Source organism: Onychostoma macrolepis, chromosome 22 (assembly GCF_012432095.1).
Source record: "Onychostoma macrolepis isolate SWU-2019 chromosome 22, ASM1243209v1, whole genome shotgun sequence".
In the NCBI taxonomy this organism is placed as follows: Eukaryota; Metazoa; Chordata; class Actinopteri; order Cypriniformes; family Cyprinidae; genus Onychostoma; species Onychostoma macrolepis.
In genome coordinates, this window is record NC_081176.1 from 1,248,050 (window position 1) to 1,275,799 (window position 27,750).

At 37.5% G+C, this 27,750-nt stretch overlaps 1 protein-coding gene across 4 annotated transcripts; it reads right to left on the reverse strand.

Moving 5' to 3' along the window:
- LOC131531234 (GTPase IMAP family member 8-like) lies at positions 1-27,749 on the reverse strand. 4 transcript variants are annotated; one of them, XM_058761880.1, is made up of 7 exons: positions 27,610-27,749; positions 27,071-27,112; positions 22,617-23,303; positions 18,724-19,383; positions 7,813-8,442; positions 6,313-7,560; positions 1-484 (listed from the first exon to the last, which is right to left on the reverse strand). In XM_058761880.1, the coding sequence occupies exons 1-6, from the start codon at positions 27,617-27,619 to the stop codon at positions 6,356-6,358; spliced, it is 3,234 nt and encodes a 1,077-aa protein (XP_058617863.1). In that variant the 5' UTR covers positions 27,620-27,749; the 3' UTR covers positions 1-484; positions 6,313-6,355. The 4 variants fall into 4 exon arrangements, with proteins under 4 accessions (XP_058617863.1, XP_058617866.1, XP_058617862.1 ...); XM_058761883.1 differs by lacking the exon at positions 22,617-23,303; XM_058761879.1 differs by lacking the exon at positions 27,610-27,749 and having other exon boundaries at positions 27,071-27,494.
- Position 27,750: the final 1 nt, after the last annotated feature.

Genomic DNA, 27,750 nt, shown 5'->3' on the forward strand with positions numbered 1-27,750 from the left:
CAACTATGAGCTGTACACTTCAGGACTTTTGAAATAATTTCCATTAGGTTTGTGTGAGAAACAGTCCAACAAGTGAATCATATATAACAGATTTGTGTCAGAGATTTGAGAGAAAAATATTTCAGAAAATGTATATGATTATTACATGATGCATCATTTCATGTTTGCCTGCTGGGGACTTTATTTATTTGTGAGACCCTCCCACCTGCCAAATGCGGGTGAAACACAGTAGTACCGTGTAACTCCATCACTCTTATTAGCCACTGCGGCAGAAAGCACCTGAAGTAATCAAATCAAATGTGTGCACTGGAAGAAGAGTACTGTATCAAGTTGAGTGTCAAAGCAGTCTGTAAGCACTACAGATTTCCCTTTACCACTGTTCCCTCGCTCTCCGCTCACTGGTGAGTGAAACCCTGCTTCAGCTTTGCTCCACAGCAAAATGTAGGCCCAGTAACTGCTCCATTGTCTGGTTTATTCAGTATTTCTAAAAATATATAATAAACATCTTAGCACAAGATGAATTTCACAAAATCATATTAAAGACATGAAGAAATATGACATTATTACATTAATACAGGTATAACTGAAATATTCTAAAAATTGATTAAAGCAGTTTCACTGATCTTTAATGTATTTTGTAGTTTAAATATGCTGTTGTACTTTTTAATGTACACAAATAATTTATTTTTGCAATGTACACAACCACAACACGATATAGTAGAGTACATTAAATTTGTCCAGTTTTCAAAGTGTTTGTGTACATGTGTCTTTCAAACATTTTTTTTTTTTTTTTATGGTTTTGCAGTGTAATAATAGTGGCACTGACAGTTGTAGTAATACATTTTTAATGACCTGATGTGTTATTGAAAATTTTCTTGTTACACATCAATGTGAAGACAGTTAGAACATATATTCTAACTGTAGTTCAACTAGTCTAAAAGTGTTTTTTTAATTAAATGTGAAGAACAGGACTGTCATGGTATCAGATTTTTCACTACATGATTATTGTGGGCAAAATAATTTATGATAACAATAAATCGCAATATCTCTAGAAATTGTCTCCGTTACATATGGTAATCTCAGTCCCTGATGGAGGGAACAGAGACATTGTGTCAAAGTTTCCAACACTAGGAGTCATTGAGAAAAGGCCAATAAAATTGGCGTGCAAAGTTTGCAAAGCTGGCCATACCCCAAACATTTGGACATTTACTCACTTGTTCTGTTTTAAAGAGTCAAGAAACATCTCGACCCTGGCAGTTCAGAGTTGTGGTCTAAGGCACTCAACATCTCCATTCCCTCCATCAGGGACTGCTGATTACCATACAGAAACGAGACATTCCCTTGAAGTTTAAGTTGTGTCAAAGTTTCTGATACTAAAGGCCCGTTCACCCCAAGGACGGTAACTATAAAGATAACGATAAAGATCTAGTTAAAAAAATCGTTCTCAATATTAAAGAATAGCAGAGTCCACACCACAGCTATAACGATAAAGGCACAGAGAAACAATGTCTTTGGGATCACTTTCAGAACAATTTTTTCAGCTGATGAATGATACAAACATTGACACCCAATCAGAATCCATCCTGCTATAACGAGCTCAAGAATTTAAAGCAGCACACGAGCATGCACTTAGAATTAAAACACGATATCGTCTGCTGGTGTGGATGCTAATATCGTTCTCATTATAATTATCTTTATGGTTATCGTTCTTGGTGTGAATGGGTCTTAAGGGTCCCTATACAACACGCCACAGCTGCTGAACTACGTTACATAAGGAGAGCCTCCAATAAGGTGGAAGTCACCTTAGCCAGAGCCTTTTCGCATTTGGAAAAACAAAACATGAACAAGTAACAGCTGAATGTCCTGATAGTTAACGCTGGGACAGCGACCATTCCCTGAGTGGGGAAAGGACACTACAGAAGTCACATCCTACCCGAGGGGAGGTAACATGTGAAAATCAACCTATGGACTTACTGAAGGAAGTACCACATAGGGAAGATCCTGTGGTGGGCTCCGCATAAGTGAAGAGAAGTGAATTGAAGTGGCGTATGACCAAGTATGGTGACCCATACTCGGAATTTGTGTTCTGCATTTAACCCATCCAAGTACACACACACACCTGGAGCAGTGGGCAGCAATATTGCTGTGGCACCCAGGGAGCAGTTGAGGATGTCTGGGGACATCCAGAAAGCATACTTTCTCAGCATCCCACATCTCTGCCAAGTTGAGCCACAAGTGGCACTCCTGGACCAATAGCATTGACATTGCCCCTGCCCCCCAATGCCTGCGCCATGACCTTCGTAGCACAGAGGGCATAGTCAGTCGCAGAGCGCCGTTCCTGCAAAACCTCTGGGTTGTTGTCCCCTCAGGCCCCAGATGGGAGTCTTGGACGGCTCTACCAAGCGGCGGAGGAGCTGGTATATCGTGTCCTTCCTGAGAAGGGGGCTTTCCAAGATTCCGTCAGTTCCTCAAGCACATCCGGGAAGAAAGAAAATGGGGCCGGGCAGGGCTTGATGTCATGCTCAGTAGGGCTGCGACGATAAATCGAAGCATCTTGATTCGTGGATCGATTCAGCGATTTTTGGAATGCATTGTGATTTTCTCTGGAATCGATTCTGTGCTTAGTTTTTAACAGCAGATTGCGCCCTAGTCTAGTTTTTAGACGCACACTCAAATTCTCATAAAGTAGAGCCCTAAAGAGCTCTTGTGCGTTCGGCTTCAACCTTTTCAAACTTTATGAATGATTATTTGAGTTTCAAGTGGTGTGTGTGTGTTTCTAAAGCACACAGTGCCATAAGCTCAGAATCAATTTCTAAAGAATCTCGACGCATTTGGAAAATCGCAGAATCAATGCAGAATCGTTTCTCAATTCGTGATGCATCAATTTATTGTCGCAGCCCTAGCGCTCAGCACCCAGAAACCAGTCATCCAGGGATTCACCCTGCAGAACTACTCTCCCCTCACCATGCTCTTCCCCGATGCACATCACTGTGGTCTCATACCTGGAAGTAGAAGGACCAGAGCGGGAAGTAGTCGGGTGACCCGTGGTTTTTTAGAAAGGGGTGTGGCCAGCTATGAAAATTGTTCACCAGTTTCATTGGCCTTTTCTCAATGATGTCAGGGGTGTCTGGGCTTCCAAGAGCGACCCCTAGTGTTGGAAACTTCAACACAACTTTGAAGTGACCAACTGAAAGGGAATTTGTGTTTTCACCGTACTGACCATCAGGCATCACTAGAATGTGGTGTTTCGAGTGCTTCAGAACAGTGAACAGCAAAGCAAATGGTTCAATGGATTCAAAGTTTCGAAAAGGTTTGTTTCTCCCATCAGTACAGCTTCAAAGTAAAACAATTTATGAGAATAAGAGTTGTTTTACTCCAAACTTGCATTATAACATCAACAGAGTGTTTGAAATAACTTCCTTTTGTAAAGTAATGTGGTTTCTTATCACAAAAATTACACTTAATTTCTAGCGATTATCGCCGATTTGATTGCACAGATACTATTTAAACTAAACTGAGCTAGACAATGACATCTCTGAATTCAATAATGAAATGCCTTTAACTGAAAATTGAAAATTGAGTGTTTAATCTTATCATTATACATTACTGACACTCTATCCTCTAATTTGATACTGTTAAGTGCTTTGACACAATCTGTATTGTAAAAGCGCTATATAAATAAAGGTGACTTGACTTGACTTGACAAAAATGAGGCAGAAATTATATTATAGTATTCTATACAGTGATTGCACTGCATTATAATCAAACATTATCCTAATGAAAAATACCAGAGATGGCTTTAAGAATTCAGATAAACCATAAACTGTTGCAATCCTGTGTTAATTCTCTTCACGTTTTATCAGTTAAAACATTTATTTCTGTATTTTGTTGAGCTACAGTGAGCAATTGCTGGATGCCTTGGTCCATATAAGAGATTTCCTGGTAAGCTTTTTGTTTTTATTACTCCTATGAGTATCGCTTGTGGACTTTCTGTGTGAGGGCCCATTGAGGACTATGTTGCAGACTTTTGCGAGCTGTACTACCAAGTAGATTTTAATGAAACTTTCTTGAAAGACATTTTCCGTTATGGTTTAAGTAAGGACATATCATGTTTAATGCCACGCAATACCCCACACTGGTCACTGGAACAATACACTGACTCACTCCATTTGGCTGGCTCACCATTTACTATGGGAATAGTTGATGGGGAATCCTGCTATCTTCCAGTATCTGCCACACCAAAGTGTTTGCAAGTTATGTCTGGGATTATTCAAGTCACATCAGAGTCTACGGAACATGCTCACGTCATGTCTGCCAAGCCACAGCTCGCTAACGTCATGTCTGCCACACCAAGGCCTGCTAACGTCATGTCTGCTACTTCAGGACCTGCTCACATTACAGTTAAGTCAAAGTTTACTCCTGTCATGTCTACCAAGTAACTGTCTCATCATATCATGTCTGCCAATCCAGAGTCTGCTAACGTCATGTCTGCTATCCCAGGGCCTGCTCACGTCATGCTGGCTATTCAAGAGATTCTCGTCAAGAGAGTCTCAAGAGAGTCTAGTCACATGACAGTTGATCTTCCAGAGTCTTGCCACAACATGGCAGCAATTTCAGAGTCTGCTCACATCCAGAGGTGTCAAATCCAGGGTCAGAAAGTAAAAGTCCTGCCATGTGTTTATTCCACCCATGAACTCAGCAGCTGATTTCACCAGAGGAGGAACCAACTCATTCCTTTCAAGTCACAAGCAAGTTTCGAGTCAAATCCCAAGACCTCAACGAGTTGAGGTAATTAAGAGATAATTGAGAGACTAATTAAATGATGATTGTGCATTAGTGATGAACACCTGCTGTTACTGTGAATCACAGAGGATCAGATGTTGATGTTTTATTGGTTAAAATGATACCACCATCATGTAGATCAGTGTTTGCTTTAGTTGGGCTCTTGACCCTTGACTCCTGTGTTAGATCTCTCTGTAGCAATGCATGTGCTGTTGTAAAGCGGAGAGATCAGTGCTGTGCAGTGAGCAACTGTTAGTTGTTTTCATATGATGAGGTAATCATCAGGTGCTTACCTGTTTGCATCTAATATACTGTGTGTGTGTATATATATACACATACAACATTTTTCGTTTTTTTAATTTATGTTCTGCTTTTGAATAAACAACTCTGTGAAACCACAGTACGCAATGAATTTACTGCTGTAGTAGTTATAGAGAAATAATTTTAAATCTAATGCATTTAAATATTTAAACTCCAGTCCTACTCAGACACACACAGACATCAAGAACCAGCGTATGAATCTCAACAATGGTGACAATCAACAAAATGCTTCATGCTGCAATGCATGCTGGGTAACACCACAGTATGAATAATTATTGTCACCACTGTTGAGGATCGTATGATAAGTGTTCATGTCTAAAAGCCTGAGCAACATAATTCTTAATTTTTTCCAATATTTAATATTACGATGGCATTTGTTTAATAGTAAATTCCTGCAGTTCTGTAACAGCTGAACGTCAGTAAATAAACCAAAGAGAGACACCTTCATGATGTTCATTCAAGTAACATAAAAGCCAAAAGTGTAAGCTCATCTGCTTCCTCAAGCTTTTAATTCAGCAATGTGCAAATGTTTGTTGTGAAGCAATATTGCAATTGCTTAAAAGCAATCCATTCTCAGTTACTAAAAGGGTCAAGAGCCCAACTAAAGCAAACACTGATCTCCATGATGGTGGCATCATTTTAACCAATAAAACATCAACATCTGATCCTCTGTAATTCTCAATAACAGCAGGTGTTCATCACTAATGCACAATCAACATTTAATTAGTCTCTCAATTATCTCTTAATTACCTCAACTCGTTGAGGTCTTGGGATTTGACTCGAAACTTGCTTGTGACTTGAAAGGAATGAGTTGGTTCCTCCTCTGGTGAAATCAGCTGCTGAGTTCATGGGTGGAATAAACACATGGCAGGACTTTTACTTTCTGACCCTGGATTTGACACCTCTGGTCATAAATTTATCTATTACTTTTCCTACATAATTTTTTAACAGAAAAAGTGGTAAAATACCTATTTAGGAGCCTTAGACCTTTCCAACGATATATAGTTTGTCATGATTAGATTAGGATTTAATTGTAAAATAGTGAAGTAAAGGTAGGCGTCCCACAGGGTGGACGGTGACAGTTAAGAGGTTAAACTAAAGCTACTAAAATAACACATTTAAAATTCACTTAGTATAGTACATTTAAAATATGAAAATGTGCACTGAAAAAACTTAACATAACACGACTTAAGTGTATTTCTTTTTCACCTGTGCTTTCTCTTCTTCATGTTTGATCTTCTTTCTTTCTCTCTCATTTAAGTTTCTGAATCCTTCTCTCCTCTTCTTCTCTTCTTTGCCTTTCCAGTTGTTTCTGTCGCTCCCATTCCTCTCGTTCTCTTTTCATCTCTGTTTTATATCGTTCTTCTCTCTCTCTATACTCCTCTTCTCTTCTCTTTCTCAATAGATCATGATTTTGTCTTTCTTCCTCCATCATCATCTTCATTCTCTCTCTCTCTTGTTTAAGTCTCTGATTATATTCATCCCACATTTCATGTTCTCTCTTTCTCCTTCTCTCATCCTCCTCTTCTTCTCTTTGTCTTTCCTGTTGTTTCTGTTTCTCCCATTCCTCTTGTTCTCTCTTCATCTCTTCTCGTTCTCTCTTCAGCTCCTCTCGTATCTTTCTTTCTTGTTCCTCTACATCTTTTATATCTCTTTTATATCGTTCTTCTCTTTCTCTAAATTCTTCTTCTTTTCTCTTTTTCTCTTTGTCACATTCTTCCTGCATCTTTATCTTCATCTTCTTTTTCTCTTCTTTATGTTTGTTCATTAATTCCTCTCTTTCTCTGATCACTTGCTCCACTTTCTCCATCAGTATCTTCATCTGTTGTTCTTGTATGTCTCTCTCCATCTCTCTGAACATCTTACATGAGTAGTAACTCTCTCCGTTCTCTTTCACCATGTTGTCTATCTTCTGCAGTAGATCAGTCACCTGTGTTCGGTCTTCTGTCTCATTATTAAACACATGGAATCTGTTCCCACATGCTTCAATCAGTTGATTCAAAGCAGATCCAGGTTTTTCCAGAAACTGATCAATGGTTTTCTTCTTCAAAAAGTCTCCTCTGGTGAAGAGCACTATGGTGTACATTAAAGAATTTTCACCAAACGTCTCTTGGATGATCTTTACTGCTCTTTGTTCTTCTGGAGTGAATCGTCCCAATGATATCAGTAAGAGAAACACATGTGGTCCAGGCAGGATCATGGGGATGCAGTTACTGATTTCTCTCTGGATTTCTTCATTACTGAGTTCAGTAGCAAACAGTCCTGGAGTGTCGATCACAGTAATGTGTCTGCTGCTGATTTCAGCTGTCTGTCTCTGACACTGTTTAGTAACAGATGTTTCAGAAAAGTCTGATAAAAACGCTTCTCTTCCTAAGATGGTATTTCCAGTTGCACTCTTCCCAGCTCCAGTTTTTCCCAGAAGCACAATCCTCAGTTCATCTTCTCTGTCTCTGGAATCTAAAGAATGATCAAATAAAAATGAAAAGCAATATACTGAAATTCAAGTGAAAGTTATCAATTATCCAAATTATTAGAGAACATTGTGAATAATTTATACATTAAAACATAAAAGCATCATATTATGATCATTATTATCATATCATCATATCTTCTAAACTGCATATAACGTCATTGTTTAATCTCACAAACCTGTGTCATCTTTAACTATCACGAAAAGTGTTTAATCCCTGCAGATTTTCAGATCATTACCTTGTGACTGAAAGCAAGTCTCTAATGAATGGATTCTCTTTATTTCTTCTAATTCCTTCAGTTTCTCCATCTGTGCCTCCAACAATGTCTCTGTGGAGAAACAATCACCACTATTTTCCTCAACCATCTGCTCCAGTTTCTCCATCAACACAGACACTTGTGTGTTCAGGTCAATCAACTGATGTCGTCCTCCTAAACTCTGAATGACAGACTGTGTTTCTTCATTTAGTTCTGCTGTCTGACGCTCTGGATTCTGCTTTATGAGGATCATGATGTGTTTGTTGATTCTTGAGCTGAATATCCTCTGGATCTCCTCTATTTCTCCTCTGTCTTCATTATTAAGTGGAGCATCAGGAATGATGAGGATGAAAACATGAATGCCAGGATCACAGAGAGACACACAGCGGTGAGTTTGACGCATCACTTCCTCCTCTGAGAGCTGAGTGTTGAACAGAACTGGAAGCTCCAGCAGACTGATCAGACGTCCATCAAGCTCCACGTCTCTCCTCACACACTCTGAGCTGAGCTCTGATCTTCTCTCGCTCTGCTTCAGGATCAGGTTTGAGATGAAGGATTTTAATCCTCTGTTACTCCCACACACAACCAGATTCAGCTTCACACCCTCTGGAGCTGTGTCAAAGGAATAAACTAGTTTATCAATGTGTTTTGAACAAAATAATACTGCGTTCACATCATATCAGAATTACTGCAGACTTGCTACAAAAAGCATTTACAAGCTGTGATACTTGCCAAAGGGGCTGTCACTAAGTACTGACCATGCAGGATGCCCAAACTTCATTCAGGCCCTTTTCCTTTTTTGTTATTTTGCAACTGTATACTAGGGAAATTCCAGGATCGGAAATTTTGACATAGGGTGCCCAAACTTATGCACAGTAACATAATATCTGTTGCTTTGATTCAGTTGTCCAGCACGCTGAATATTGAATGTAATGCAGTTATATTCCTGATAAGTAGCAAGCCCTGTGTTTCCCATACATTAATAACGCGTTAACGCAAATTCCCCAGCCAACATGTCCATGTGGGCCCCACATGGGATTTATCTGGGCTATATGGGCATCAACTGGGCATGGGCTCAGAGTGGGCACATTGATGGGCTGAATGTGGGCCTGGATAAAGTTGTGGGCCCCAGTTAGGTTGCCCATTATTGTTTATTTGTGGGTCACATATGGGCCACATTTGGGCTATATTAGGATATATTTATAGTTACATAAATGTATTTATTTATTTATTTTTTTGCAGCTGATTTATTTTTATGCAATTACGGGTAACTAACCTTAACAATTAAATAAATTTATTGAATTTGATGCATTTCATTAGTTTTTTTAGGCTATATGGGCATCAACTGGGCATGGGCTCAGAGTGGGCACATTGATGGGCTGAATGTGGGCCTCGATAAAGTTGTGGGCCCCAGTTAGGTTGCCCATTATTGTTTATTTGTGGGTCCCATATGGGCCACATTTGGGCTATATTAGGATATATTTATAGTTACATAAATTTATTTTATTTATTTTTTTTGCAGCTGATTTATTTTTATGCAATTACGGGTAACTAACCTTAACAATTAAATAAATTTATTTAATTTGATGCATTTCATTAGTTTTTTATATCATGAAGGATTATATCATAATGTACTGTGTATAACAATCCAAGACCATTTACTTTATGAATAATCTAATTTTATTTTATTTATAACTATCTCAAAGGGCATTTTTTTCCCTTATCATCTAAAAGCACTTGTTTTATGCAGTCATTGCGTCATGCGATGATTGGCATGCATGTCTTCCCGCCCCTTCTCATTTGAAAAAAAACAAGAGCAACAGTTTGCTACTCGCCACTTCAACACGGTCGGGCACCTCTGTGTCAATGGATAAACTCTCTTATGAAGGTAACATATTTAGATTTCATTTTATATTAGCCGAATTACTGCTGCTTTTACATAATTGGATATTTTTTTAAATATTTGAAAATTCACTAATGGCAGAGTCGACACTAATGAAACTTACGAAGACTGTCGCGATTGAACTATCGTAGGTAGCTAAGTTATATAAAAATTTAAATGTTGGCAGTTTTTCTGCAGTTATTTACTGTATATCACCCAGTATAATACTGCAAATCTCCTTTACAGTAAATAACTGTAATACCCTTTGCATCATGGGAATTTTCTGTGACGTTAGACCCGACATACAGAGATTTACTGTATTTTTTTAAATTGCTGTATACTACTGTATTTGCTGTAATGGCCTCTTTGGCGCCATTCTATTGAGGTTGTTTTATTTTCCTCATTTCTTACATTTGGATTGACATGATTTGCCCTATACCGTGTCTATAACGCCGCAACAGCTTGGGACTGACTACAGATGTGTTACATGGCTTGTAATGACTGTAAAATCCGTTTGTACTTCCTGTCAGATGTTGGAGTACATCTGTACGTCAGAAATATACCAGGGCATCAGTTTACTGTCCGCATTCACTGTAGATAGTATATATAATGGGTTCTATATTGTTGTCTGTTGTCGAGTTGTGCTGTGCCACGCCACTCGCGTCTGAGGAAGACACGGAAGCAGCGGGGCAGCGACGCAGGTTTTTCCCGGGGATGAACCCGCAAGAGTGGACAAGCTCCAGAGAACATCTAAGCTCTGTGTCGATGCAACTTACGAGATAATAAGACCAGCAAGCAAGGTAAAAATATATGTACGTTTGTCTGTGTGTTTGTGTCAGATTTTTGCACACCAGTTTAACCTAGTAACATTTACCCAACATGGCGGTAACAAACTTTACTATGGTAAACTGCGCTGTCATTTCAAATGACTTTTGTCAGCTTATTGAATTACGTTACCGAATTAAAATTATTTTTAACGCTTATCTTATATCTTATCTTAGGTTAACTAATGTGAAATTTTGTTCAAGTGTTAGTAGTTAATGTTGGCCAGTAGCCTGAGAAAATAAAATCCTATGTTATCTGCCTTTTCTATTTTTAGAATTAGATTGTTATAGTTTTTAATGGAATTTAAGATTTACTGCATTTTTTTGTATTTGTGTTTTAAAGGCAACTGCAATGAAACATCAAGAAAGACATGAGACTGACAACTGATGGTAAGAGAACAACTATGGTTTTGAGAGGTTTGTGTTTCTATATGGGGTTTGCCTTTTAAAAGTGTGTCATTTCTACTTCTTGTTTTTCAGAGAAGACATTTCTGTCACTAACAAAGTGGAGGGTGAGCAAAGGTGGTGGCCACGTTTTGGAGCAGCACCTGGATTTTGCAGATGGCTATGTATTCTTTGGCTGTTTGTCTTTTTCCCCATTATATTTCTGTTGCCTAAAGATTCTTTGTGAGGATGAATCCAGAGGACACAATATAATGCACTGCAAAACGTCCTAAGAGAGGAGAAATGGTGAAGTTGCACTGTTCCAGCATTGGAAGACTGTGTTTTTAAGTGTTATACATGCAATGTTTTAAATAAACAAAATTATTTGTTTAAATAAACAAAATTTGATATTTTGTAATTATTGTGTCTGTTTTAATTGAATGCCAGTAGTACCCATGTAAAGTAAAAATAAAATGAATTCAATATAAAAATTAATCAAATCTAATGAAATCTATATTAAAATGAATGAATTACAGTAGTATACTGATGAATTGGATTTTTTTTTCAGTAATTTTCTGTAAAACAGTACAATTTGCAACTTTAAATCAAATACAGTTTGCTACTGTAAAAACCCTTTGAAATGTCTAACAGTGTAACCTTTTACAAAAAATCATGCTAAAACATGCATAAGAGCAACAGACAAAGTTCTTATTATCATACATATAGCTAAACTTATTAAGCTATTACAGTAATAAGCATTGTTGCTTGAATAATATATAAATTTATCCACACCTAACATGTAGTAAAGTCTTTTGTTGATACTTGATGTCAGACAACACAGAGAGTGTAATGAGTTGCATTTGAGGTGTTATTAGGTTTTAGGTGTTGCCAAACATCTCCCCATGCAATGGCATGGCACCATGACAGATTTATTGTGAAGATGAAAGCTCACAAGTGTGTGGTGAGTTAACTTTAATTTTCAACTTTTTTTATCTCTTTATATGTTTTATTCTGATGATGTTTACAAGATATAAAGTTACATTAATTTTTATAAGAATATGTGAGCAAACGCTCAGTTTCTGAGTCAAGCTGTGCTAACTGGCCTTTTCCTCCCGCAGCGCGGCTGTCAGACCAGGGGGAGACTCGTCGTGAAGTCCTAAGAGTATGTTCAATTGGTAGGTATACGTTAAAATACATATATACAGTTTTCTTCAGCATCATGGACGTATTATTGTAATTTTACTTGCTCACTTTCCTAGTAAACTAGTATCTTCCTCCCGCAGCGGCACTAGCAGGCCAATGGGGAGACTCGTGAAGATGAAAAGTTGTACGAGTATGTTAAATAGGTAAGTAGGTGAACTTTAAAACACTCGCAGTTGTCTCATTTGTTTTATCAATTAAGCCGTGCTAACTAGCATTTCCCTCCCGCAGTGGTGCTGGCTGACCAGCTGGACCATTGTGAGGCAGGCGGGAAGAGTCGTCGCCATAAAGAAGACCATTTTAAATGTTTTGAGATGATATATGTTCTCTGATTATTGTTGTATAGTCTTAATAATTAAGTACATTAACTCTTCAAACTTTTATTTTTATATTTACACCATTTATTTTCCACTGGCACAATGTGTTATCTGTGATTTTACTTGTAGGCTATGTGTATGTTCACTGATGAAATATGGTTAATATGCTGGTAATTCTGTGTTATTGAAGTTCAGCTGTGAAATATAAAAGATGATTCGTGAATAAAGCTGTTGGTGTGAAGCAATAACTTGTATTATTGAATATATAACAAAATAAAATAAAACAATAATAGTACACTTAAAACTACTGTACTTAGTTTCACAGTAATTTTACTGTGGTATGAAATACTGCAACTACTGGATAATTGTTGCCAGTAAGTTACTGTTAATTTGACAATAAACATTTTACGGTTATACACTCTTTTGAAATCAAACTGCGTTGCATTGTTGTGTAGGCTGTCTCGCAACAAAAATAGCTCCTAGAACATAATTACATTTCTAAACTGAATAGTGTCACTTTTAACTTGTTCATATTACCTTTAGTAGTATAACTATCCCTTTAAGTGACAGTTTTGTCACTTAGGCAGAAATATGAAGTACTGGCACGGCTTAATTATAACCATGCATGCTTTTTAATGCTTTTGTGAATGTTTTAGTAGTGTTTTAAAATAATTGCCTTTTCTGTTTTTCTTTCTTTACTGTTTTTTTTTAGGTATGAAGCTGAGAAGTCTGCACAGACCCATTTCATCCTATTCTGCTCAAGTATTTTTATCCAGTTTTTATCCTGTTTTATTTTGTTTTACCCAATAAAATAGATTCTGAGTTGAAGTAATTTTCTTAACAGTTGAAATATTTTAACATGTAATTTAAAATTTATTGAGCACCACATAAAATCAACTGATATTAGGTCAAAAAACATTGTAATTTAGAGTTTTATTGCATATTAGCACATTAATTTTATCCAGAGGAATTAATAAAGAAATATAAATGGGGCCCAGTTCTGACCCACTGTGGTCCCACAAAAACCCCATATATGGGCTTTTTGTGGATTCAGTGTGGTCACCCATTTGGGCCCCATAAGGGTTCTGTATGTGGCCCACCTTGGCCCCAATTAATAGAACCCATTTGGGACCCACGTGGGCCCATATAATGAAAATCTACATGGGCCCCACTTGGAGCCCACTATGGACCCATCATGTGCCCCTATGGGCTAACACACATGGGGCCCAAGTGGAGCCGATGGACACAAATTGTATTGGGTTGGAAATGTTGGCTGGGTCATTTTAACAGCACAAATTTTATTAACGCCCGATTAACACAGCACGTATTTTCTGTTTGACCCGTGGCATAGCCTGTAGTTGGAGAAGCGGAGATGCACAGTGTTACTTATTTTAGTTACTGAGAATCGCCGGTACTGCCGCGTGAGCGCGAGGTCTTGCTTTCCCTTGCACACCCTGCTTTAGCTGCATCAAAATACAGTATGTGGGCACAGAGATGGAAACAAATGTAATAATAAATAATAAATGTACATTTTTCATGTTCAGAAGAAGAGCTGCCCTGTCATGCAAAAATGTAAACAGGTTTGTGTCAGTAAACTGCTCCGTGCACAGAAAGAGAAGTAATGGGAACATGGTATTTTTTTTTTTTTTTCATATATCTAATAGACATGAACAAGTTGTTTGAAAAACATCTATGACCTTTGAAACATGTCTCGTCTTCATGCTCTATATTGGCTATGGTTTCAATAATAATAAACATACATTTGCATAAAGCAAATGCATAAAGCAAATTTGCATATTTGTGCATGCCCATGTTGATGAGAGTATTAAAAACTTGAAAAGTATTCATTTAAGGTACATTTATAACAAATAAAAATGTGCGATTACGTTGTGATTAATCGCGAGTTAACTCATGACGATCATGCGATTAATCACGATTACATATTTTAATCGATTGACAGCCCTAATATATACACACACACACACACACACACACACACATATATATATATATATATATATATATATATCTTTGAACGGAACTGACTGTCTTCAGGAATGATTTGATGTAAATTTCCTGATTTATTTTTCTCTCCAGGGAAGTTCCGCCACACATATATTGTAAGTCTGATACAGTATATCCATATACTGTATCAACTTGTATCAAAGTGATGGAAACAAAAAGTACATCTAAAGTTATATAGTGTTTTTCAGGTCCTGAAAGTGGGATGTTTGGGATTCCTCAAATCAGTTACCTGACATGAATCACTGACCTTATATTTTACTTTTTAAAGAAAAGATTGAAAGGCAAAAATAAAAATGCATCGGCGCCGATAGCCTTGTGGGCAGCACTGTACACCGACATACAGCGCTGTTGTTCTATGAGCGCACCAAGTTCGAATTCTGGCTCGAGGACCTTTCCTGATCCCGCCCCCTCTCTCTCCCACTTCACTCCCTGTTATTGCACTGTCCTATCTAAATGAAGGCAAAACTGCTAAAAAAAATAAAATAAAATAAAATAATACTAAAAAAATAATCTTTGAAAGAGAAAAATGCAGAGCATGCAGAGACTGGAATCCAAAGGAAAAGGACGTGACATGTGGCCAAGTATGGTGTCCCATACTTGGAATTTGTGTTCTGCATTTAACCCATCCAAGTGCACACACACAGTAGTGAGTAGTGAACAAACAAACACACACACACACACACAGTGAACACACACACCCGTAGCAGTGGGCTGCCAATGCTGCGGCACCCGGGGTGCAGTTGGGGGTTCGGAGCCTTGCTCAAGGGTCTCACCTCAGTTGTGGTATTGAAGTAGAGTGGAGAGAGCGCTGAACATTCACTCCCCCCACCGACAATCCCTGCTGGACCTGAGACTCAAACTCACAACCTTTGGGTTACAAGTCTGAAATCACGTTTGGTCTCGTCCTGTATAGCGTCCCTTGTCAGTGTCGGGCACTTGCTTGGCCATTTGTTGTGATTAACAGGAAAGTGTGTTCAGCTGAATTGGATTAGTATTTTGTTAGATGGGTATAAAAAGCGTAGTTTACCGCGGCAGTCGTCGCGTGAAGACCGAAGAGTGTAAAGACCATCGACTCTACCGTGCGACTCCACCGGGCAGAGACACCGGCAAAGGATATAAGTATCGCTTTTTATTTTTCCTCTTTCCTACTACTTGTTTCACTTCTGTTCAAGTTTTTTATAACCATTTCCTACTATGTATAAGTAAGTTGTTGCTGTTTTTTTGGCTTAGTGTTGTTTTTTTAGGATTACTGATAAACTAATGCAGTTTGATTTGTATTTGTTATCTATTTTAGTTTTAGTTACAGTTGTAGTAATGTTGTCATTTTATTAGTTTTTTTATATTATTAAGTTTTAGTTTTATTTAATTTTGAGTTATTTTAGTACTTCAACATACTGCATGGAAATAAACTAATCTATATATGGGTGTTTGACTTAGTGTTATGTTAGAATCATTATTATACTCATACCTTTTGTTGTCTTAATATTTTAAATTGTTTTTAGCTTTATTCATTTATTTTTTTTAATTTATTTAAATGTTTAGTTTTGAAATGTTGTATGCATTTGTCATTTTTATTTAATTTCTTTATTTTCTTAAATGTGTATAGTATTTATAGAGTTTTAACTTATAGTTTTAGTTACTTTTTCTTATTTGTAAGTCGCTTTGGATAAAAGAGTCTGCTAAATGACTAAAAGTAAAGTAAAGTAAAGTCTGACTCTCTAACCATTAGGCCATGACTGCCCTCACTACATGACTTTCAAAATCTGAAGAGACTTTAAAACACTAGCCACTCTACAGGATCACACACTACCAGAACAGGATCGTTCTTTCGATTCATTATGAACACAAAACACTCATGCAGAAACATGTGCCTTGCTGGTGGGAGATGTGCGACAAATGAAAACAATATGTGTTGTAGAATCTAAAGCCTGTGTCCATCATATACTACAGGATTTTATTTTAAATGTATCAACTCCAACCTGCAGACTGGCTCTGACATTCGGCAACCAGTGTCAACTTCTGCAGACTGTAAATCAGAGTAAAAATCTGGGCAAAAGTCGTGTAGTGTATTCCAGTCTTTAGGGTCTGGTGCTGCCTAGGGATTATAGTATGAAGGTAAATTAACGCCTAAAAGATTTGCATACGCAGGGTAAGAGTTGTGGAAGTGTACATGAGACTATAAGAATAAATGAAATTTGCATGCACAAGAGAAGCTTTGTAAAGGTGTAAATCGCGTTTCAAGTGTAAGAAAAAATTATTTGCAGCATTTTACTGTTACTCGTAAGTGTAATCCATGTAGTGTGAAACTGCAGCTTCATGCTATCGCAAAATAAATGTGATCTGCATTCTTCTGATTTCCATTTTTCCACGCTTACACTTTTGGCACATTGTTTTCGCTAAGATACGGTCAACAGTACTTACAAGCCTGTGAACAGTGATTTGCAAGTGAAAACAACAGTTTAAAGAACTACAAAATGGATTGACTGTGTAGAATCAATCAGCACTAATTCCACTTGGTCACTTTCACTTCACTTTAATGTACACACATATTAAAAATATTTAAATAAATAACAACTTAATTAAAACAGGATACTTTGTAAAGTGTGACTTTACATTGAAATTTCATATATCATATAATCTGCATACACCATTGAGCTGATGTTAAACATTCCAGTTAAAATTATGTTATGTGACAATGCTCAGCACTATAGAGTGCTAACCTTTTTACTATACCAATAAAGCTACATAAATCTGAATTTGTCAGTTTTTCAGACCATGTCTCTGTTTACGGTATTTAACACTCAATTGTATATTTTGAAATGTCTGTATTGATTCTGATTACTATCATGTGACTGATCAAGCTATTATATGAAGTACGTATGAGTAACAAAATGCTTTCTTTGTGGCCAGATTTGACTTACACAAAAACTTTCAAATCAACATAAAAAAAAAAAAAACAACTTTAATAAAAATATGTCTTTAATGATGTCTAAATATATATTCAAATTCAAGTAACTAATTATGTGGTAATCCAACCTTCCCAGCCACTAGGGAACACACAGCAATGTTTTTATGTTTATATACAAAGCTAAACAGCCATCTAATGGTTACTCAATGGTATTACAGATGATAAATGGTGAATAAGTTCCCAATAAGTCAGTATAAATATATATAATAATATAAATGTATAATATATATATTAAATATTTTAGTAATACTAAGTAAAATTCCTTAAATTACGACATTAAAGCAAAAATAAATAATAATAATAATAATAATAATAATTAAAAAAAAAATATATATATATATATATATATATATATATATATATCAATTATTGAACCAAATTTTAGTAAAAAAAAAATGTAATCGTCCCTGATCAGTAGACAGGTGAAATTAAACTAGTGCAGATACTAGACCATCTTTAAGTATAATCAAAATTACAATATTACAATAAATTAAATAAATAATATATCATATATAGCCTGTTGAGGAAGAGAAGGATACTACAAGTAAAGTATCATAAAGTATCATGTTTTAATTAAGTTATTTATTTATTTATTTTAAATATATGTGTACGTTAAAAGTATTATCCTGGCAGCGAGAATGATCCTGAACTAAATGAAGATTAATGTTTTGGTGTGTAATGTGTTTATTGAACCAATCAGATAAGAGTAAGAGTCTTTAAACTGTTGTTTTCACTTGCAAATCACTGTTCACAGGCTTGTTCTGTTCACATACTGTTGACCGTATCTTAGCGAAAACAACGTGTCAAAAGTGTAAGCGTGGAAATATGGAAATCAGAAGAATGCAGATCACATTTATTTTGCGATAGCATGAAGCTGCAATTTCACACTACATGAATTACACTTACGAGTAACAGTAAAATGCTGCAAATCATTTTTTTTCTTACGCTTGAAACGCGATTTACACCTTTACAAAGCTTCTCTTGTGCATGCAAATTTCATTTATGCTTACAGTCTTATGTACACTTCCACAACTCTTACCCTGCGTATGCAAATCTTTTAGGCATTAATTTACATTCATAATTATAGACTTCAGTCAGTCATTAATTGCATAAAAAAATAAAAATTAAAAATTAAACAATTGTATTTACAAAAATGTTTAAGATTATAATTTTGAGACCTTGACATTGGTAGCTTATGTATAAAAAAGTGCATAGATGTACAGTAATGTAAATAACCTGTAAGCTTGTTGTATTTTCACAAAGATGCTTTATTCAGAGAAATGAATCACTCACCCAGTGTCTTGATCTTCTGCTGTAACTCTTTGATTTCATTGTCTCTCACTCTCAGTTTCTCCTGTAGATCATGTCTGACTCTCTTCTCTGGAGCTCTCAAATACATCTGAAGAGAATAGGGTTCAGTCTTCATGCTGTCTATAACATCTAGAATCTTTAAGATCTGTTGAGAGTTTCTCTGGTCCTTTAACCCCGTCACACTGCACCAGCTCCCATAGAGACTCACAATCCTCTGAGATTCTGTGGATTCTACAAAATCTGTCACACTTTGGTCAACAGTGAGTTCAGTAATGAAAAGCACCATGAAGTGCTCTTGTGAGTTAAATATTCCTTTAATCTTCTCCATTTCTGCTCTGTCTTCATTAGTAAGTGGAGTAACAGGAGTAATGAGGATGAACTGATGAACTCCAGGATCACAGAGAGACACACAGCGGAGAGTCTCCCGCATCACTTCCTCCTCTGAGAGCCGAGAGAGAGCTGGAAGCTCTGTTACACTGATCTGACGTCCATGAATCTTGACCTCTTTAATCACACACACTTTACTTCCTTCTTTCCGAGGTTTACTCGTTACTCCTCTAAATATTTTAGACACTGAGTTCTTGAGTGTTGGATTATTTCCACACAGCACCATGTTCAGCTTTGTTTTTCCTGTAGTCGACACTGAAACATGATTTAGAGACAGTAGACTCAGATCAGATTTGGTACCAAACAAACACTTCTTTAAACATCAAAATTTTTTTTTTTTTTTGTAACATTTGATACAATATGATAGACTGCAATACATTGTTTTATCAACTGGGGGCTACCTAGCAGTACTTTACTGACTTACTGGTAAATCTACGCTCTGTGTGTAACAGAGTTAAAATAAATAGTTAAATTCATGCATAAATTGGGAGAACTCGACATTGGTCGTTGCACTGCTTGCAATCGCGTTCAGTACATTATTGAGCGGTGCTATGTAATTGCCTGCTGGTGAGTCGCATCGATGATCACTAATTAATGTCATTAATTGAGTTTAGATTGTTTTCAAATAAAAAGCTGAATGTTTATGCTACACAAAATATTATTATTTTTGTCTGTCAGCTCCTACTTCTGTTAGTAGAGTCAAATATGTGTTATTTGTGACTATAAAACAAGTAGTGTGTATTAGCCTGCTTGTAAACACTGAAACTCTGTTTATTTAATTTAAGACTGTCATGCATCATCATCAAGCTGCAATTGAACTAACCAATGGTCCTGTTTGTCCCAGGTATGTGCTTTATTCTGTTTTGTCATGTTTTGTGTGTAAATTGTTAGCCGCTAGCATTAGCACACGTGCTGCAGATTCACACGTGTTGAACTATGTGTTGCATCATCCGAGAGTTGTGTTTTCCCATTCTGTCTTTCTTTTATACTAAAATATGTAAAATATTGGCCATTTGAGTTTAGTTTCACTGCATTAATGTGATTTAATGAGAATTGAGAAGAAAAGGTGCAGTTTTATATTTTATTTTCTCTTATGTATGTTTTGTTCAGATTTATTTCCACTATATGTTCCGGTTCACTCAGAAAAAAATGTAATCTGTAGCAGAGTCTCTGTATCTCCCTGCTGACTGTCATGCATCATCATCGAGCTGCAATTTAACTAACCAATGGTCCCATTTGTCCCAGAGTGTCTGTCCGGGACAATAAAAAGAGGCTTTGAGTGACCAATGACCCGACTCACGGTGTTCATCATTCCACCATCACCAACACAGTCACATATGTACGGATCTATAACAATATACAGACTGTGTGCTTTCACACTACAGCATTTAGAACAGTGGTCTCCAAACTCAGTCCTGGAGGGCTGGTGTCCTACAGAGTTTAGCTCCAACCTGAAGCAGCTAATCAAGCTCTAGTCTCAGCCTCAGATGTCACGCCCACGGAACATTGGCTAAACGTCTGATGCATATGGCCCACTTTTCTGGAAACACTTCAGGAATGTCGAAGTCGTCATCTGATTGGTTGAAGTGTTGCGTTTATTTTCGGTCTGCCGGGAAACAAAGATGTCGTGGCGCCAAACCCCCTCACGAAAGAAGAAAGCCGTCGTGTTTACAGATGTGACGACAAAGGCTTATCAGGGTCACCTAAACGCTGGATTTTCGAAAATATGTGAAATATTTTAATTTCGTGGCATAGAATCTTTCAAATACATCCAAGAGTTTCACACACCGAGAGTTTGTTATTTTGGCGACATTTCCACGCCCCGAAACGTGACGCTGAACGAAACGAACTGTGATTGGTTGTTTGACATGTCAGTCAAACGGCCTCATGGGCGGGCCTTGGCCAATGAAAGGTCTGGCTACGCGAGACTAATCAAGCTCTTACTAGCATACTAGAAACTTCCAGGCAGGTGTGCTGAGGCAAGTTGAAGCTAAACTCTGCAGGACACCAGCCCTCCAGGACCAAGTTTGGACACTCCTGCTTTAAAGGAACAATTCACCCAAAACATCATATACGTAGGTGTTATTACGAGTACATAGGATTGTCTTTTTTCCACTGAATTTATTTGCAAACTTTTTAGAAGCTAAAAAGAGGGTAAGTCACAGAAGGTCATTACTGAAAGGTGTGGCTGTTTACAGAGTGCTGTATCAAAGCATATTAAATGCAAAGTTGACTGGAAGGAAGAATTTGGGTAGGAAAAGGTGCACAAGCAACAGGGATGACTTCAAGCTTGAGAATACTGTCAAGCAAAGCTGATTCAAACACTTGTGAGAGCTTCACAAGGAGAGAACTTAAGCTGGAGTCAGTGCATCAAGAGTCACCACGCTCAGACGTCTTCAGGAAAAGGGCTACCAAGTCACTTCTGAACCAGAGACAACGTCAGAAGCATGTTACCTGGGCTGTGGAGAAAAATAACTGACTGTTGCTCAGTGGTCCAAAGTCCTCTTTTCAGATGAAAGTAAATTTTGCATTTCATTTGGAAATCAAGGTCCCAGAGTCTGGAGGAAGAGTGGAGAGGCACAGAGTCCATGTTGCTTGAAGTCCAGTGTGAAGTTTCCACAGTCTGTGATGATTTGGGCTGCCATGTCATCTGCTGGTGTTGGTCCACTGTGTTTTCTGATGTCCACAGTCAACACAGCCATCTACCAGGAAATTTTTGAGCGCTTCATGCTTCCTTCTGTTGACAAGCTTTATGGAGATGCTGATTTCATTTTCCAGCAGGACTTGGCACCTGCCCACACTGCCAAAGGTACCAAAAGCTGGTTCAATGACCATAGTGTTACTGTGCTTGATTGGCCAGCAAACTCGCCTGACCTGAACCCCAGAGAGAATCTATGGGGTATTGTCAAGAGGAAGATGAGAGACACCAGACCCAACAATGCAGATGAGCTGAAGGCCACTATCAGAGCAACCTGGGCTCTCATAACACCTGAGCAGTGCCACAGACTGATCGACTCCATGCCACGCCGCATTGTTGCAGTAATTCAGGCAAAAGGAGCCCCAACTAAGTATTGAGTGCTGTACATGCTCATACTTTTCATTTTCATACTTTTCAGTTGGCCAAGATTTCTAAAAATCCTTTCTTTTTATTGGTCTTAAGTAATATTCTAATATTTTGAGATACTGATTTTTGACTTTCATGAGCTGTAAGCTCTAATCATCAAAATTAAAAGAAATAAACATTTGAAATATATCAGTCTGTGTGTAATGAATGAATATAATATACAAGTTTCACTTTTTGAATGGAATTAGTGAAATAAATCAACTTTTTGATGATATTCTAATTATATGACCAGCACCTGTATATAGAAAGTCTGGCAGTAGTGCACCTCGTTTTTTTATTTCTACTATACTGTAACTATTAAAGGACACAAAAGCATTTCATGATCATGTTTTTTAGAGGTATAATCTGGAAGTCTTTGACAAACCTCCTCTGTCACTTGCTGTTTTTGTGCTCTCATTGGGTTTAGAATCCTTCTTCTCTTTCTCGTAGTCTCTGACTGAAGCTCCAGATCTGCTCTGATCTCCAGCAATTGATGTTCCTTCACCTTCATCCTCAAACATGTTACAGATGAGAAATACTTCACGCTCTTTCTTGAGTATCTCATCTATCCTTCTGAACAGCTCAGAGCGCCATCCTGGGTTTACTGTATCAAACTTCAGATGTCCTCCTCCACACTCCTTTATTAAACCATGAACAGTGTTATTCCTAGAAGCTAATATTGATCTGCGTGTCTCTTCATCAGTAGTCAGCACTATAGTGTGTTTAATGGCCTGCTCACTGAAGAGATTCAGCACATATTTCACTCTGTGTCTGTCGTTCTCACTGAAGTTATTATACTGCAGTACGAGTACAAACACATGAGGTCCTGGAGCAGACAGAGACACACACTCTCTCACTGTCTGTGTGATCTGATGCTGATGATTCGTCTGGAGCAGGTGAGTGTTGATGACTGTTATCTTTCTCTCCTCCACCTCACCACTGATTCCTTCAATGTGCCGCTGTAAATAACATGGAGCTTCACAGTCAAATGTTGTTGTACCTAGTATAGTGTTTCCCACTCGTCTGTTTTCTGATCCATTCTTTCCTATCAGAACAATCCTCAGATCACTCACTGAAAAACAGCACAAACACACAAACAAAATGCAATAAAACAGCACTGCACAATCATCACTAAAGTATCTAATATTAAAAATTCTACAGAATTAGCAGATTTAACACAAGTAGTAAAGTTGAAATATCAAGTAACACCTGTAAGAAGTTTTAGGAATATCTATAAAAGGTGTAGATTTGTTTAATACTTAAAAGGTATATGCAGAGATCATTTTTGCTGTATGCTCTAGAGTACTATATCAAAAGTACTGTTTAGTGTCTGATGACTATAAATGCACTATAAATAGGTGCAAATGAGATCTCAGCTATGACAAACTGGAACATTTGAATTAATATTAAAAGCTGTATGGCCATGTTTTTTGGTACATTTATTGTGGCTTTTCATCATTTTTCGAGAATCTATTGCAAAAACAGAGGGCATGGACAAATCAAGAGTTTGGAAACCACCAGCAACCAACAAGTACCTGATCGGCTGAGAAAACAACAGTAGTTGATGACAGACGAATCATAAAAGCTGTGAAAATGAACCCTAAAAGACGTGTCTGTAAAATCACCAACAACTTCCAGAAAGCTGGGGTGATGCTCTGACAATCTACTGTCCTCAGGAGACTTTGACACAGAATTACAGATGCTACACAGCAAGATACAAACCTCTGACCAGCTCCAAAAATAGAAAGGCAAGATTAGAGTTTGCAAAAAAGCACAAAGGTGAGCCAGAAGAGTTTTGGAACTGTGTTGATGGACCGATGAGACAAAGATGAACCTTTATCTAAGTGATGGGAAAGCAAAAGTGTGGAGAAAAAAAAAGGGAACTGCAATGATCCCAAGCATACAGCCTCATCTGTAAAGCATGGTGGAGGTGGTGTCATGGCATGGGCATGCATGGCTGCCTCTAGAACAGACCCTCTCAACTTTACTGATGACTTAATGTATGATGACAGTAGCAGAATGAATTTGGACGGGTACAAAACCATCTTGCCTACAAATATTCAAGAAAATGATGCCAGATTCATTGGGAAGTGCTTCATAATGCATCAGGACAATGACTCAAAACACCTGCCAGTTCAGTCAAGAAGTTTATAAGGGCAAAGAAATGTAAAGTCTTAGATTGCTCAAGTCAATCTCCAGATTTAAATCCGATTGAGCATGAATTTCAGCAGCTGAAGAGGAGAGTAAAGGCAGAAACTCCCCAAAACAAGCAACAATTGGAATTGGCTGCATTAAAGGCTGGGAAAAGTATTTCAAAGGATGAAACCGAGAGTCTGGTGATGTCTATGGGTCACAGACTCACTGCTGTGATCTGCACAAGAGATCTGCAACTAAATAATAGCTTTTAATCTTTTATATCTGCCTTATGTTCATCTGTCCCAATACTTATGCTCACATCAATGAGTGGGATGAACTCTAAAAGTGCTGTTCTTTTTATTTGGTAAAACATGTATGTGTTGAAACGTCTAATAATAAAATGTGACATTCTGTAGTTTTGTCTCATATTCATCTTTTAATCATATTTGCAAATGTCTTGACTCCACAGCCAACAGAACAATGTTGTCTTCACTGTTCCAATACTTTTGGAGGGCACTGTATATATATATATATATATATATATATAATAAATTACTGGACTTAATGACTACAGGCCTGTGGCTCTAACGTCTGTGGCCATGAAATCATTTGAAAGACTGGTTTTGGCTTATCTGAAGCACATCACTGGACCCCCTGCAGTTTGCCTACCGAGCAAACAGATCTGTGGATGATGCAGTCAACATGGGACTGCACTTCATCCTGCAGCATCTGGACAGACCAAGGACTTATGTGAGGATCCTGTTTGTGGACTTCAGCTCCGCTTTTAATACCATCATCCCGGACACCCTTCAGAATAAACTAACAGCTCTCCGTGCCCACCTCCGTCTGTCGGTGGATTACCAGCTTCCTGACAGGAGGTTAAGGAGCTGGCTGTCTGGTGCAGTCTTAACAACCTGGAGCTTAACACGCTTAAAACAGTGGAGATGACCGTGGACTTCAGGAGAAACCCCCTGCTCCCCAACCCCTCACCATCATGAACAGCACTGTGGCTGCAGTGGAGTCATTCATGTTCCTGGGCAGCACCATCTCTCAGGACCTGAAGTGGGACACTCACATAGACTCCATTGTAAAAAAGGCCCAGCAGAGGTTGTAATTCCTTCGGTTCAACCTGCCACAGGAGCTGCTGAAACAGTTCTACTCCGCCATCATTGAATTCGTCCTCTGCATGTCAATAACTGTCTGGTTCAGCTCAGCTACCAAATCTGACCTCAGAAGACTACAGAGGGTAGTCCAGACTGCTGAGTGAATCATTGGAACAACCCTCCCTACTCTCCAAGAACTGTACTCATCTAGAGTGAGCAAAAGGGCTGGTAAAATCACTCTGGACCCTCACATCCAGCACACTCCCTCTGTGAACTGCTGCCGTCTGGTCGACGCTACAGAGCTCTGAGCACCAGAACGACCAGCACAGGAATAGTTTGTTCCCTCAGGCAATCCATATCATGAACACTTGAAAATAAACGTGGAACACACAACACTATTATACATCATTTATTCATCACACATACTTATTTATTTTTTTATTTCTTTATTTTTTTCATTTCAAATTTGCACATATCAGACCTGTACACACATAATTGTCTATATTATATATTATGTTTTTGCTATTTTGTACATTGCCTATTTGTATATTTGTATATTATTTGTTTTTGTATATTTTGTATATTTGATTTTTATTACCTGTGTCCTGTCCTGTTGCTGTCTTTCTTTTGCACTGTGGAGCTACTGTCACTATAACAAATTCCTTGTATGTGTAAACATACCTGGCCAATAAAGCTCATTCATTCATTCATATATACATATATATATATATATATATATATATATATACACAGTGCTTCCCACACATAGACTTTACCTGTATATTTACAAGTATACTTTTTGTTTTTATTACTATTAGCTACTATCCTCTTACACTGTTTTTATCTGGCCGAGATAATGAAACCATCCGCGATCGATTAACTAGTGGAAAATCTCTCCTCGCCCTACGCGTTTTTCTGTAAATCTACGTCAGTGAGACAGTGACGGAAGCTTCCGGGTAAGCGGATTCTCCGCAGCTTTGGCGCCTTCGCTCTGTGGCTATGACTCAGGATTGTAGCGCTGGTAGACGACTGATTTCATGCGCGGGGTAAGCAGGAAAAAATAGGAAACAACACCTTTGTTTTCCGTATACTTGTGTCGCTTACAGTTAAAGTCCTTCTGTGATTTTATTGTTGTTTGCAACATTACTTGGCAATATTTTATTATTATATTTATTTTATTATTTATTTTATTTAATTTTTTTATTTTTTGTATTTTGCATGGTCTGTTATTGTCAATCGGGTGGGAGTTTTAACTCCTATTCACTGGGAATAAAAAATAAATAAAAAAAAAATAAATAAAAAATTCATTCAGTTGATGCAGAGACATAGACTTAATCTTAGCACTCAGCATACCCGGGTAAAAAAAGTCACCTCTCGCCAATGATTTTATATCATTATGAACTAAATAATAAAGTGTGATACTACTATTATATTTTACAGTTTTGAAAAGCCTCACATATGCGAGTAATTCCCATTCACTTTTTTTTTTTTTTTTTGTAACTTTTTTTTTAACTATACTTTAACTGTTACAACATAATATTACAAAACATAAATGCTTGACATGTCTTAATTATCACTGCCAGTGATTCACTTGACTTACTGTTAGGACGATCAAGTTCTGGACTGCTTCTACCTGCTGCTGCTAGAGAAGAACAATCACACACACATACAGAGAGAAAGAGAGAAAACAGATGGCCATTAGCCATTATAAATTATTTTGAAAAGCATATGTGGACTGAAAAGCTGTGACTTAATGTTTGCAATTACTAATTGAACTAATCGAGCAGCGTGCCGATGATACACAGATCAGCACTAATTTGATTGCTTCTTATCTACAGAGTCAAAAAATACACTTCAACTCATACTTACTGCAATGATCTATAGCATACATAAAAAATATTAATAAACAGGTTATTGCAACAAATCAACAAAGATAAGTGGAAAGAATCACAGACTAATAAAAGAAGCCTCACGCAGTTCATTTTCTTCACGATTAAACATAAATTTAAGGGTGCAGAGAAATAGCATTCAATAAACTAAACGAAGTGAACAACTGTCTACTGTTGACTAATATTTCTTAAATACTTAATAAATCAAGGGAACGTTGCTGCATATATTTGTATCCAATTTAATTCTTACCTGACGCCATTTTCACAGAATCATAAATCGAAATAGAAAGAAAAGCACTGATAGAGAGCTAACCAGGGCCCGCATGCAGAGACGGAAAAAAGTGATTTTGTATATTTATTGAAATGAAACTAGCTGCGTCCATATATTTTC

What these genes read in the sequence shown, in the direction of transcription:
- LOC131531234 (XM_058761879.1), bottom strand. Translation starts at nt 27,176, where the DNA reads ATGGCTAATGGCCATCTGTTTTCTCTCTTTCTCTCTGTATGTGTGTGT. An exon ending in AGAACTTGATCGTCCTAACA is followed by an intron (nt 23,304 to 27,070) that starts GTAAGTCAAGTG and finishes GCTGTTTTTCAG; the next exon opens with TGAGTGATCTGAGGATTGTT. An exon ending in AACAGCAAGTGACAGAGGAG is followed by an intron (nt 19,384 to 22,616) that starts GTTTGTCAAAGA and finishes ATCATGTTTCAG; the next exon opens with TGTCGACTACAGGAAAAACA.